At 37.8% G+C, this 13,604-nt stretch overlaps 1 protein-coding gene and 1 long non-coding RNA gene across 7 annotated transcripts in view; both read left to right on the top strand.

Annotated features, from left to right (window-relative positions):
* Positions 1-13,245, top strand: part of GLCCI1 (glucocorticoid induced 1) — a 57,060-nt gene extending 43,815 nt beyond the window's left edge. For 3 of the 6 annotated variants that reach the window (XM_062605086.1, XM_062605085.1, XM_062605084.1), the window contains 3 exons: positions 2,736-2,946; positions 9,139-9,259; positions 10,329-13,245. In XM_062605086.1, coding sequence (XP_062461070.1) covers positions 2,736-2,946; positions 9,139-9,259; positions 10,329-10,677 — 681 coding nt within the window. In that variant the 3' untranslated portion in view covers positions 10,678-13,245. Of the gene's footprint in view, positions 1-2,735; positions 2,947-9,138; positions 9,264-10,328 lie in introns of those variants that run through there. The other 3 variants (XM_062605089.1, XM_062605088.1, XM_062605087.1) reach the window with 2 other exon arrangements.
* LOC134156760 (uncharacterized) lies at positions 4,827-6,932 on the top strand. Its single transcript, XR_009962052.1, has 2 exons — positions 4,827-5,559; positions 6,113-6,932. It is a non-coding gene; the product is annotated as an uncharacterized LOC134156760 (long non-coding RNA).
* Positions 13,246-13,604: the final 359 nt, after the last annotated feature.

The following is a 13,604-nucleotide window of genomic DNA, read 5'->3' as shown; positions in this document are numbered from 1 at the left end:
AAATATGTTTTTATGTTGATCAGGTTTAATACATAAAGTTTTTAAGAAGTAGAATACTTCTAGTTGGTATTTTTCATAAAGATTTTGTACTTCTCAAAACTTGGATTTGATATTAAGGAAAAGATACGTACAGAAGCACAGTAATCTGAATTAGTTGGTATTTTCTATGCCTTAAAAGTTACTTAACTTGGAAAACGTGATAAATATTTAGCTTTTCCTGCTTGTATATATATTTAGAGGCATGTCTAAAAATATGGATGACTTTTTTGTACCTCGCATTTTAATTCAGCAGAGATTGAAATATGTGATTTGGGATATACTTCCTGACTGTAGACTGTTGTTCCTCTGGGTGTGGAAGAACATCTTTGTTATCCTGAAGTCTTTAATTATGTGATCCACTTACTGTTTTTTTCTCTCCCTGGAATCTTTGCTTTACCTGTTATATAGAGCATAGCATATGCACTTAATGAGCAGCTGTTAGAATTATAGAATAGTTAGGGCTGGAAAAGACCTTAAGATCATCTAGTTCCAACCCCACTGCCATGGGCAGGGACATCTCCCGCCCGCTAGACCATGCCACCCTGGCCTTGAACGCTGCCGGGGATGGAGCATTCACAACTTCCCTGGGCAACCCATTCCAGTGCCTCACCACCCTAACAGGAAACAATTTCTTCCTTATATCCAGTCTAAACTTCCCCTGTTTAAGTTTGAGCCCGTTACCCCTTGTCCTGTCACTACAGTCCCTAATGAAGAGTCCCTCCCCAGCATCCCTATAGGCCCCCCCTTCAGATACTGGAAGGTTGCTCTGAGGTCTCCATGTGGTGTTTTTGTTTTCTCCTCATTAGATGTGTGTCCTAATGCCCACTTTGAAGTCAGAAATCTGAATTTTTTCCTGGGTTTTTGCTTCTGTATTATAGGAGAGTATCTGAAATTTTGTTCTCTTTTTATCACACCTGTGTAAGAGGAAAGATGGTATTATCTACACTTTATGGATGGAGAGACACAAATCCATCAGGCTCAATAAATGTGATTCTTTCGTAACCCGGGAAACTGGATGCCATTTTAGGAATTTAAAGTGCAGCTCCCATATTCTCCTTCTGCATCTTTGAATGCTGAAGACTTCTGCAGCATCAGTCCTATATAGACTGGTCATCGAGAAAAAATACCATAGAAGAGAGAGCTTGGTTCAGATGACTTCTTGGCACTTCATAGAATTTTGGTGGCAGAGACAGAAATGAAAATACTGTTCTGCATGACAGTTACATTAACTATGAGAGTGTTTTATTTCTACAACTTCAGTCTTGGTTTTACATCTCCTCTCTCTGTGTAACAAATGATATAATGCTTCAGGTCTATCTTGTGCATTAAGTCATGATGAGAATAGCAACACGTAGTCATGTTGTAACGCATATGCAGTGTCAATTGAGCTGTTGGAACAGACCACACAGACTTTTCCAGCATTTGATGTAGCAACTGTAATGTTCTCTTTATAGTGTGCTTCTTTGCTCTTAATTGAAATGTGAAATGGTATTAACTGGAAGGATCAGAAGAAGTAAAGGATCTTCCTGCCTCTTTGTCTGCCTCTTTGTATGTGGTGGTTTTCTGGATAGACTGTTGCTAAACAGAGGAGAATGCAATGCTAGGCAAATAGGTTTCATGCCCTCATCATTTTCAAAAGTGTTGAATTTTAGTCTCTGGAACAAGTCGATATAGTTTTAGAATATATGGGAAGAGAAAAGCAATAAAATTCAAATATTCACTTGAAGCGAGAAGGAAAAGGGTGTTGCTTTTCTGTAGATAGAGCATTTAAGCTGTTCTCTGTGGCTTGGATACAATCCTCACTGAACTGGGGGGAGAAAAATTGTATTTAAATCTCACAGGCATTTTTTTCCGCTTCACTTTTAAACAAAACTGTAATTCTCATTTGATTTCTTACATTTAAAGCAGCACTGTCTTTATGAAAAACTACTTTTCTACTGGGAAGGACAGGTAGAGCATGCCAGTCTATTACTGTGAAGATGTCTACACAGTGTATCGGGGAATGGGATGTAAGATCACTCTGGCCATTGCCAACTAGGCCAGTATGAGCAGGCAGTGCTTTAGCCTTGGTTCAGGACAAAGCTTGTGAGCCTTGTGTGAGCCTGTGCTTCATCTACTTAGTTGCCACTTTGTCAGAGGTCACCTCCAGAACTGAAGAATGGAATGTAGAGGTGTGCTAGAGAATTACAACTTACTAGCAAAATTTGGATGATTTCATTTATAATTGTAATTGTTGGTTGTTACAGCAATAGTGTGCCATTGCATTTGACATTTTTTCCTTTTATCCAAATGTGATCTTTGTCAGGGTATTTGTTTTTCTTTCAGAGTAAGAGTGACCTTTGTTGAAAATTACATTACAAAGTATAGAGATTGATTTACTGGGGAGGTTTGCTTTTTAAAACTAATATAAAAGCATACTGCTAGCATATGTTGAAGTGCATTCTGTTGTTAACTTTCCATTAAGAGTATATAGTTGGCTTGGAACATCTGCACATTGTCCCAGCATTCAGCGTAATTAATCTATGATGTGCCCATTGTACATTGCATTATTTTCTTGTGTAAAAGTTATTTAAAAAATGGCTTGTTTGCTGTTCTTGAGACCTTGCCACATTACTTCAGTTATGAGTGCTACAGGCTCACATTGCTTAGTAGTTTGATATTTTCTCTGTAACCTGAGTTGCTTGTTTCTCTTGCAGCCTTTGGATATCCCTGATGGTCGAAGGGCCCCATTACCTGCTCACTATCGTAGTAGTAGTACACGAAGCATTGACACTCAGACTCCATCTGTCCAGGAGCGCAGCAGCAGCTGCAGCAGTCATTCACCATGTGTCTCTCCCTTTTGCCCTCCTGAATCTCAGGATGGGAGTCCTTGCTCAACAGAAGATATACTCTATGATCGTGATAAAGGTGAGAGTAGAATGACCTGCCTTTACCTATGGGAGGCATGTGCTGTCCTGCTTTTACAACTACCTTCATTTTATTCATTACATCAGTTTTTGTTTTTGTTTGATGGTTCTGGAGGGATTGAGGATTTATCTTAAAATTGGTTTTGTTTGTTTACATATCTTTTTCCCTCTTGTTTGTGAAACTTCACAAACATCTTCCATAAATACGTCAGAGGAGCACAGCAAACAGTCTTAACTATTTATGAAGATTCTAATGTGAAGAATTCAGATTGTAACATGTTTATGTTTAAAAAAAGGTTTCAAGAAGGCTTGTGGTAGACTGTATGTATTCATCATGGGTGAGTTACTTGCTGATCAACATGGTGATGAAGTAATTTTTGGACTGCTTTTTAAAGTACTCTGCTTCTGAACACTTGCATTCCACTTGAAGCTATTTGGTGAGGTGCTCAGATATGAGCTTGAACAGTCTGATGGGGAGTAATTACTTGTCTGTGTATGTTGCATAACAACCCAAAATTTCTTAATAATTTATGTGTTTATATGTCAATATCTTGTGCTTTTTTTTTTTTTTCCAAAGTCTGTAAAATGTCGTTTGGTTTTGTAGAGGGAGTAAACTGGAGCTTACATGTTCTGACACAACATGTAGTATGAAAATACAGGCACCAGTGTAAGAAGACTTGATTTTTTGGACAACTGTTAGCTAATGAAATGATCCTTGAGCTTCTTGACAGCTAGTTGGAAACACCGGCTTTAGTTTGGAGGGATACAGGATTTGTGTAAAACATGCAAGCTAAGAGTAGTTAAGTTTCACAGAGAAAACAGGATTTTAAAATTTAATTTAGATTTACAAATGAGCTAAAGACAGCACTATATTGAGGTTGTAAGTAAGGTTAAGCTTTTTATGCAAGTATTGTCAGTTTAATAATTCTTAAAGTAACTTGGGAATAAGATTGGGAGCATCAGGAGAAGTACTTGGTTTCTGAAAAGTATTGCTTTCCCATCTTGGATTTGAAAGAAAGTAGTGGAAAACAAATCCACCTGCCCAAGTCCTGGATTGTGGGTGGCTTGTGTAAGTTAACCACTTCAAAGCAGAGTCGTAGCTCAACATGATAGTTGGCCAAGCTCCAAAAATAACAAAGGTATCAGCTCCCTCCAGACTTCTCTTTCTTATGGTATGCATGTGAACTGTAGTGTGTCGTCAAGACTGAATCACTATAGAGATATCCACTAAGGTGTTAGCATACAAGGAAACGTCTAGACAGGTTAATTTGTTCATATTTGTCCTGATAACAAGTATAAGTTAAAAAGCAAGGAAATGAAAAGAACAATTCCTTGTGCAGTTAGCACTCAGTTATCATAGTAATTGGAATTTTCAGTTGTACTTTATTGGCAGTAGTGTATCTAACCTTCTTAATGCTTTTCAATGGTTATTATCTCCTGTCTTGGATTTTTTGAACAGCTAATTGGAATAAAATTTACTGCTGAACTTCACAATGAATAGATATTTATTTGTGGATTTTGGCTTTAGAACTGGCTTTAATGCTAGGTTTGTATCAAAAGCCTGCTTTAATCATAGCATATAGGTGATGGTGATAAACAGCCAGCTTTGTAAAGTTAAAATAATCGCATTTCTAAATTAGTTTAAGGTACTTAATACTGTGCTTATGAAAAAGCTTGAAGTGTTTATCACAACTTTGTTCTTTAAGGACAAGATAGAAAAATATGTAGTTGTTTCTAAGAGAAAGTAATTTCTTCAGAGGTTGTAAAAACATAATCAGAAAGGCGCCTTTTGCTCTCAGATCATTAAGATCCCACAGGCCAATTGTTCTGAATATGTTAAATATTAAATTAATATTAAATATTAAATATTTAATAAGTTAAATATGAGGGATATAGGTAGAAATTACAAGGAAATAGCAAGCTTTGAGAGCTTATTAACATCTGTTGTCAATGTTAACTGCTTTATGAAACAAAACTCAATATTTTTCACACCTTCATTTTAAAGGTCTTTGTGATGCTAGAATAAAACTTGTGAGTTTGCTGTCAGGCCTGTTAAGTTTTGTAAAACTCGTTGTATAACCAAACACAGACACTTTAAACCAAAGATATTTTTCTGATACTTTTCTCAAGTTGAGGTTATATTTCCTCTCTGTGGGAATAACTTGGCTTTAGCATTTAAAAAATATAATTATCAGCTTTATGAATGCTCCTGAGTGTGTTGCTGAATAGGAAGGGGAGGTTCGTAACTTCAGTGAGACACATGAGCAGTGAGAGGAGCCAGCACTCCGTACAGGCACAGCACTGCTTTACATTTCTAAAGCATCTTCTATTTATTGTGCAAAGCTGTGCTTTGGCCTGAGGCCCTAGCAGCTGCTCTTTGGACTGTATCAGCTCTTTGGTTTACCTTTTCTGTGAGAAGCTTCTAAACCTTTTGAACGTTTCAAAAAAAAGTGAAAACTAAATTTCAGAAAAGGCCCACAATAACTGCTCCAAATGGAGTGGTGATACTGAATGGTATTGATTGGAGCAGAGAGGGAAGGGTAGGAAAGAAGATGTTTTAATGGCACCTGGCTTTATGAATTTGTTTTGTAGTATCAGCCTATTGCAAGGTGTCGTGGTTTAAACCCAGTCAGGTAACTCGTTCGCTCACTTCCCCCCCTTTTCTTGCCCTCCCCCTGCTCTCGGAGGGACAGAGAGGAAAATCGAAAAGAATGTAACTCCCACAGGTTGAGATAAGAACAGTTTAGTAACTAAGGTATAACAGATCACTACTGCTACCACCAATGATAATAATGATACAGGAAATAACAAGGGAAGAGAATACATCATCTCACCACCAGCCGACCGATAACTCGCCCCCCCAGCCCGACCAAGCTCTGACCGATACCTCTTCCAACCCCACAGACTCCCAGCCCTTCCGGCTAACTCCAGTTACCTCCTGGGCATGACGTGCTGTGGTATGGAATACCTCTTTGGTCAGTTTGGGTCAGGTGTCCTGTCTCTACTTCCTCCTGGCTTCCCCTCCTCCCTGGCAGAGCATGAGGCTCACAAAGTCCTTGGCCAAACCTAAACATCACTATCAGCTCTGTTCCCAAGCTGAAAGTCAAAACACTGCACTGCACCAGCTACCAAGAAGGGGAAAAATGACTGCTACTGCTGAACACAAGTGACTGCCTTGCTGCATTAAAGCTACTGGTTTCACTAGATCAGTTTTATGAGATTCTGCTCCATAAGATTATAATTCAGAGTGCTGCACAGCATACTTAGCAGCTGTGACAGAGGTAAAGTTCAAAGGCATCCTTAGGTACAAGCAGATGAAATTCACCTTTTTTGTACAAAAATAGATGGTATAAGCTGTTTTTCAAGGATTTTGATTTAGATGCTTTTGTGTAGCATTGTATATTTCCACTGTTGTTAGCAGGCTGTTACAAACAACATGTTCGTGAAGGTGAACTGAAGATACATTTTAACTTCTGGGCATCTGAGTCATAGTTTTTAAAATTAAAATTCTATGTGAAATCTTTGGATAGTTTTAAGAAACAGGTATTTTTGAGTACCAAAACAAATCTCATGGCTCACTGGCAGTGTTTCTTGTTTCCTTTAAGTTTTGTCACTTAAAACCCTGTTTTACAGATTCTTTTTGTTCTCCTATATGCAAGGTACAATTTGTGATATTAAGTCCTCTGCTTAAAATAGTATTTTTAGTGTTTAATTACAATCTTGAACATTTTCTAGATAACAGAATACATCCATTTTGGATATTTATGTTTATAAATTCTGTGTAAGGCTCCATATTGTCTGCTATGTGGTTATGGTAACAAAACTCACTTTAAAGGTTACATCTGTTAATCTTCAATCATTGTCATCTTAATGAAATTCGATTAGTTGACTGAAACACGCCAGCAGAGCACACCCTGCTGGTGGAAGGGTGGAAGATACAGATGTGTCCTCTGACGCGAAGGTTCCTGCTCCCCAGCCTCTGAGACATGTGTAAATGTGAGCCAGTTTAGCACTTAAGAGTTTACAGGATACACAAGTGGAGACTGGCTTAAGCTGTAAATTCCACCTCTTGCTACTTCAATTCATTGTGTGTTTGCCCAGTGCCCTTTTGTTCTCACACTGCTGCTGTACATGTAGAACTAGCACCAAGCTTATACATGTGAGCCTCCTAATAATCACACGTACTTTTCAAATAGTAGTGTGGTGTGTATTTGGTCAAAATGAAAGGCTACTAACTCAGAAAACTGAAAGCAGGGAGGGTAAGGAGAGCAACAGAATGGTTAAATTATCCCATATAATTTTTTTTCAGTTGTTTGACAGCTGTCTTATGTAGGAAGTTTCAGCCAGACAGGGATAAATAAACTGAAAACTTGATTGAAAACTGAACTGGCTAGACCAGACTCTAAATCTTCCAAGAACTGACTTTGAATTCCGTTCGATTCTTTCCTTGGATGTATTTCCAGAGTTTTCCACTACTTGGTGGAATGAACAGTAGCACATTTTATGTCTCAAGTTTTTAAATAGAAACTTGGATCTTCAGTTTTAAATATTAGAAGGAGGAAACAAACTGTCTGGGTTCTGTTAATGATTTCTGAGTTTGGAATGAGCTGTGAGGGCCAGCAGTGGAAAAGTGCCAACAGGACCACCATGCTCCCAGCTTGGCAAATATCCGTGATGTCTCTAAGCTTTTTCTGCCTTTGTACAGTAAACACCTAAAATTCTGTAAATAGAAGTTCTGTGTTCACTCCACAATAAGAAAGAGCTTCAATAATCAATACACTACTGAGGTTCACTTCAACTGGAGACGTACTTGGTTTTTTTTCTCGTATCTTTCATAGTAAATCTCCAAAGGGAAGTGTGATATTCGGGCTGGTTTGTGTCTCGTACGGGAGATGTTTCAAAACCTCTAATGATTAGCCTTTGTATTTGAGTCATGGTTATAAAGAAGTTTATGTAGGTACTGTTTGTAAGCTGTTAAAGACAAATTTAAATGCTTCAGTGAATCTAGATCATAGTGCTTGAGCTTTGGTTGGTTTTCCACTGTTGCTGAAAAGGCACACGTGAACAACAGCAGAATAAACAAAGGTATCTGAGTTTAAAATGGCAAGGTACCCCATATCGGTGGGAGGACTCAAAAGGAGCTAAAGCAAGAACAGTTATTTCTCTATAAATAAGGTGTGTTTATAAGTTAGGGGATCCTTCCCCCCCTGCTATTTTGTTTCATTTATTTAATTGCAAGCCCAAGCAAAGATTAGGAGTCACTGATAGTAGCCTGAGATAGATATTGCTCTTTGAAAAGGTAGAAGCCACTGCAGAAGGCTACTTTTCTGTGAGTTAATTATTTTTATACATACTTTATTTAATATCATGGTGTCAAGATGAGTGTTTAAAGTGAACTCTTTCACAGTATTAAATTTTCAGGTTTTTGTATTTCTGTCATCACCAAAGTTGAGCCTTCTCTCTTAAATTTTCCTGGAAGTATAAAGAAATCTGCCTGTTGCCTTGGATCCTGGATCTTTGCACCTTTAGTTCTAAGTGTGTCTAGAAGAATATACACAAGACATCTAGGCTTCTGAAGAATGTCTGTATCATGTAGTTAGCAGTGATGAGAGAATTAAATAGTGGCAGCTTGATTTTTGGATAACAAACAGCTTCACAAAAGCAGCTAAGGTTGGACATTGTAATGTATCAGCACCTGCGTTACAAACATGTTCTGTTTTTTGCAACTTCTATTCAGTACACTAACAAAGTGAAGCATTATGTTTAAGATACATGCTGTATACACACATCTTCAATACTTGTGTTTACGTGGTGAGAAGGCATATTATCATTACCACTCATAGTTCTTCTTGCATGTATTATGCATATTACCTTGTTCATTTATGTTTTTGGAAGTACATAATAAAGAACATATTTGTTTCCAGGACCACAGCTCTGCTTTGTTCCGATTGCAGTATTCTGGATAAAAATATCCTCCTGTTACGTGTTGTTATATGATAGATTACCACTGCACTGAAGCTTTTATTCAGAAGAAATGTGCTATACAAGGGTGTAAACCTGCAATAGAGGAAGCATTGTTGTGGAAGCAAACCAGCATAGTGGCTAAATTGTGAAAAAAGGCATCTTGTTTGGAAATCAAATTTAATTAAAAGCACTCTCAATCTCTAGTAATATAACTGCTTTAAATTTTCAGACAGTGGGAGTAGCTCACCGTTGCCCAAGTATGCTTCATCTCCCAAACCAAACAACAGCTACATGTTCAAACGAGAGCCCCCAGAGGGATGTGAGCGAGTGAAGGTCTTTGAGGAAATGTCGTAAGTAATGCCTTTTATATCAGCTGGTATCTGCAAAGCAGTAAACCTGTTTACTGAGCCTGTTCAACTGCAGATGAATAAACTATTCCAGCTGATGAGTTTTTCAGGAGCAAACTATTCTTAGAGTTTGTACAGAAGAGAAGTTGAAGTGTTCACGTTGGTTTGAAGAGGAAATGGAGTCTTTTATGCTTGAACTCTTTTTGTGCATTTATAAAAGGCAACAAAAATCCAAGCAGAAAAGATAAGGTACATTTAATTTCCTAAGCATTTATAAACTTCTTTCCATATATTCTTTTTTATTAACTTTTTAAGTGTTTGTGGCTTAAAACAAAAACTCTCTGTTGTAATTTATCAGTTCCAAGCATAGGTTACATTTTGATACATATAAAACCTATAAAATGAAATGAAACATATTTAGTGTTTGTAGATGATAGTATACTTATGGCATGGACTTTGCTCAATAGTTTTGCTGAGCAAGAAATTGGAAATTAAACTCTTGGACATCACATCTTTTTCCCCTAGACCCAGCAGTATTTGAGCACATGCTGTCAAGGTTGCGTGCTTAGCTCCTGTGGATGAAAGAATTAAGGAGGGGACCTTTCTTGCTCTAACAGCATTCATTGCCCCGTTGGATGGTGAAGGAGCAATGCTGGGTTATGGAGGAAGCCTCCAAGACATATTACACAGTGTTGGAAAGGAGAGGTCTATTTCATGGAGGTTCTCAAAGGGATTTAATATGACTAAATGCCTTGTTGCTGCGTTTTTTTTATTCAAGAAGAATTTGTGCTGCTCTAAATTACTGCAGCATTTTTTCACGTGCATATGTGCTGCAGATTTTTCTTGCTGGAAGTTGCATGTTTACCCAGTAATTAGTAAGTCATTTTTGTGACAGTGCTATTCTTAATGCTGTGGATCAGTTAGCTGACTACCAATATGGAAGATGTTTGCCCCTCTGTCCAATTAATCCCATTCCTTGTCATTCACATTTTAGCAACGTGTAGAACCACAAAGTTAATGATGTAGGAGACATCTTGGATGGCCAGGTACATAATCCTTTTTCTTGTTGTAGGTCTCGTCAGCCTGTCTCAGCCCCTCTCTTTTCATGTCCTGACAAAAACAAGGTTAATTTCATCCCAACCGGATCAGCTTTCTGTCCTGTAAAACTCCTGGGCCCCCTCCTTCCTGCTTCAGACCTGACGCTGAAGAACTCTCCAAACTCTGGTCAAAGCACAGCTTTGAGCACCCTGACTGTTGAGCAGCTTTCGTCTCGGGTTTCTTTCTCATCTCTGTCAGATGACACCAGCACAATGGACTCCCCAGAGGTCCCGGTACAGCAGCCGTCCCCACAGCAGCAGCCGCTTTTGCAAGAAATTCAGACTGAAGAGCATTCCTCTCCTCAGAGCTACGTGTTAATCTAGACCAAGGTGGAGCAGGCCTCTGCCCTGAAACAAGGACTGAGGAGACAGTAGTTCAGATACATCTGCATGAATTGGAAACCTTTCAGAACAACACGGAATACTTAGCAGCATTCTCAGAAAATATCTCAACGCTGTTCTTGGCAGGGACAGAATTCATATTCAGCATTTTTCGTGAGAAAGCAGTAATGCCTGCAGAATCCATATATCATTAAGCGTTTTAAGTGGAGACTATGCATTTCATAGTATGTTTGACCAGATTAGTACTGTGTCCTGTATTCTGTTTCAAATTCTACAGTATAAATAAGCTCTCTCTATATATATAAAAAGAAAAAAAAAAGTTGCCTGTCTGAATAGAAGATGTCTTGCTGTGTTGTGTCCTATGGAAAATACTGTACTTCAGGATTATGTTTACAATTGATCCAGGTGTTTATGTTTCTAACTTCTGTAATACACACAATGCAAAAAAAAGAAAAAAAAAAAGAAAAAAGTGGCCACAACAGTTGCACAGTGCCCACCCTATGGCCTAGCTTCAGGTACTTCTCTTGAAGTGTAAACTCAGGTAACTTGGAATGTATATCATATTGGGATATAAAATATTTTACAGCTACAAAGCTAAAGAGGGAACATCACTCTTTTGCCTTTCCTTATTTTATGCATTAATATTTCCTCATTACATTCCACTCTCTTGGAATAAGTGCATTCAGATCCAGGCGAACGATGACCCTGGACATGGGTGAACATGAGGAGAACCAGCAAATCTGTGATGTATATCACTTTGTCATGTGCTTACAAGTAAAACAACTGTTGCATTTACTGTCATTTCAATATATGTAAAAATGTGGCATTTAAAGGTTTCAGGTGTTGCTCAGTTAATGACTGTTAAACTGTTGCAAATAAAGTGTTCAGTACTAGGCTGTACATGAGAAACATTCCACGTTGTGTGTGAGAGAATTTTGAAAGACAAGAATGTTTTTGTTCGAGGACAGACATTTTTTCAGGTTTCACAGAGGGGATGATGGGGATTTCCTCTCATGTTTTTGTTGGCAATTAAGGATGTGAAATGCTACTGTTACTGTCTAAAAGTCAAATTAATGTTTAGTTTCTCTTTTGGAAATGTTCATTCATTTGCTGGTTGGAAATAGGTTTTCAGATTTTGTCAAGCAGTGTTAGGTGAGCAGCATTTTAGTTATGTAGTCAGTAATTGTGTTTTGGGATTAAAGTCCAAAAGTAGCAAGTGGGTGTTCTAGGAAGGGTGGGGAAAACAGTAGTTTTAAGTTCATGTTACTTAATCAAAGCTTCTCCCGTAACTTTCAGTTACTTAAGCTGTGTGTGTAAAAGTGTGTTTTTCCCCTTCCTTAAGTGTGAATAAAAGAAAAATCCTTGTGAAATACTCCTGGTTTTGCAGGCTGGACACTTTTTCAAAATAGGACACAGCCAGAACGGGTTAGTGGTGCTCTTCTGTTGTACTGCAACAAGGGGAGCGTTGCTTTCGGAGCTAATTTCCTGTGATACAAAGAGGACCCCAAAGGCAAAATAAACTTCATGTTCTTGCTCCATTGCTTTCAGCTCAGTGGAACTCCATTTATGCTGTCTGCTCCTAAGAGAATAAGGTTCACCTTTTCCAGGAATTGAAGAGATTAGTAGCCTGCAGCTACTGAGCATTTAAACTTGCTCCATTATGTTTTCTTCCTCTTTTGATGATGAGATTGCAGGGGGGTGAGAGGGAGCTACCAGTAACTACTCACTGAATATGTGCTTTCTTTGGAGATAAAGCATTGTTTCCTTTTTATTACTGAGGTTTTGTTAATACTGTCTCACAAGGTGGGATTTGCAGCCTATAAAACAAGTCACTGTTTTTGACTCCCCTTTCAGAAATATAGAAGGAGAGAGAGGTCTGTCTCTAACCCTTTGCATGTGAAAAACCACCTTGAAACACAACAGCCATCTTTAACCCTACTAATCTCAGGCCTAGGTGAAAACACTATATATTTTATAGACTGAAGATAAAGGGGGGAAAATACTCATGATGTAAGTATCGATTCCTTTTAATACTTTTCTTTCTAGATTAACATTGCAGAATGATGACTTTTTTATGCTCTGGCTATGTCCAGATAAGAAATCATAGTCTCTGTTGCTGGTGTTAGGTTACCAGAGGATACGATGAGTGGGTTTTAGATCAGTGATGAATTCTGTACAGTATTTGCAAAGCCATTACTCGTTCTCTTTATTTTTTCCATGAGAAACTAAATATTAATTAAATTGCACATTTGTTCTTAGCAGATTTGAAGGTTTTGAACCAAATGTGTTAAAGCTAATGTTTTGCCATGTAAATTTCCCAGCAGTTGTTTATCTCAATTGTATTCTACATCCAGCTGTAGAAATTTGTCAAATATTGTTTAAAGTTTTGTACATAGTTGTACTGTTATTTCTAGCCACTGTGCTGAACAGTATTCAAGTTATCACACAATATTGCTTTACACAAGGAAATGTGTGGCTTTTGTTTTGTATTTTTTTTCGGTATAGAAGTTCCTGTGTCTTATTTAAATAAAAATTATAGTTAAAAAAAAAGTGGTGGGGGCGATGCACAAAAGCAGTGGTTCATTTATTTGGTTTGGAAACTGTATGAGACACCATAGAATGAGAGTGAAGTTTAATACTGTTCCAAATTTACATCTGGAATAATGTCAGCCATGTATCCTTATGACTAGCCTGCTGTGTCTTCTAGAACAAGCTAATCTCTTCTCTATGTATTTTTGCATAGCACTTCTACGAAGGGGAAAAAATATAAAAATAGCTGAATGCTTAAATATGCTTAAAATAGCGTATTTTATTTCTGCATATAATGAGGTTATTCTTTCTTCAGAGCATAGAGAAAACATCAGTTAAGCGTTATTGGAAGCTGTGTATCTGCTGCTGTGTTTGTGGTA

Source organism: Pezoporus occidentalis, unplaced genomic scaffold (genome assembly GCF_034315485.1).
Source record: "Pezoporus occidentalis ecotype Australia unplaced genomic scaffold, CSIRO_AGI_Poc_V1 ctg9, whole genome shotgun sequence".
NCBI lineage: Eukaryota > Metazoa > Chordata > Aves > Psittaciformes > Psittacidae > Pezoporus > Pezoporus occidentalis.
Note: the sequence above shows the minus strand (reverse complement) of the source record. Positions and strands in the feature narration are given on the sequence as shown.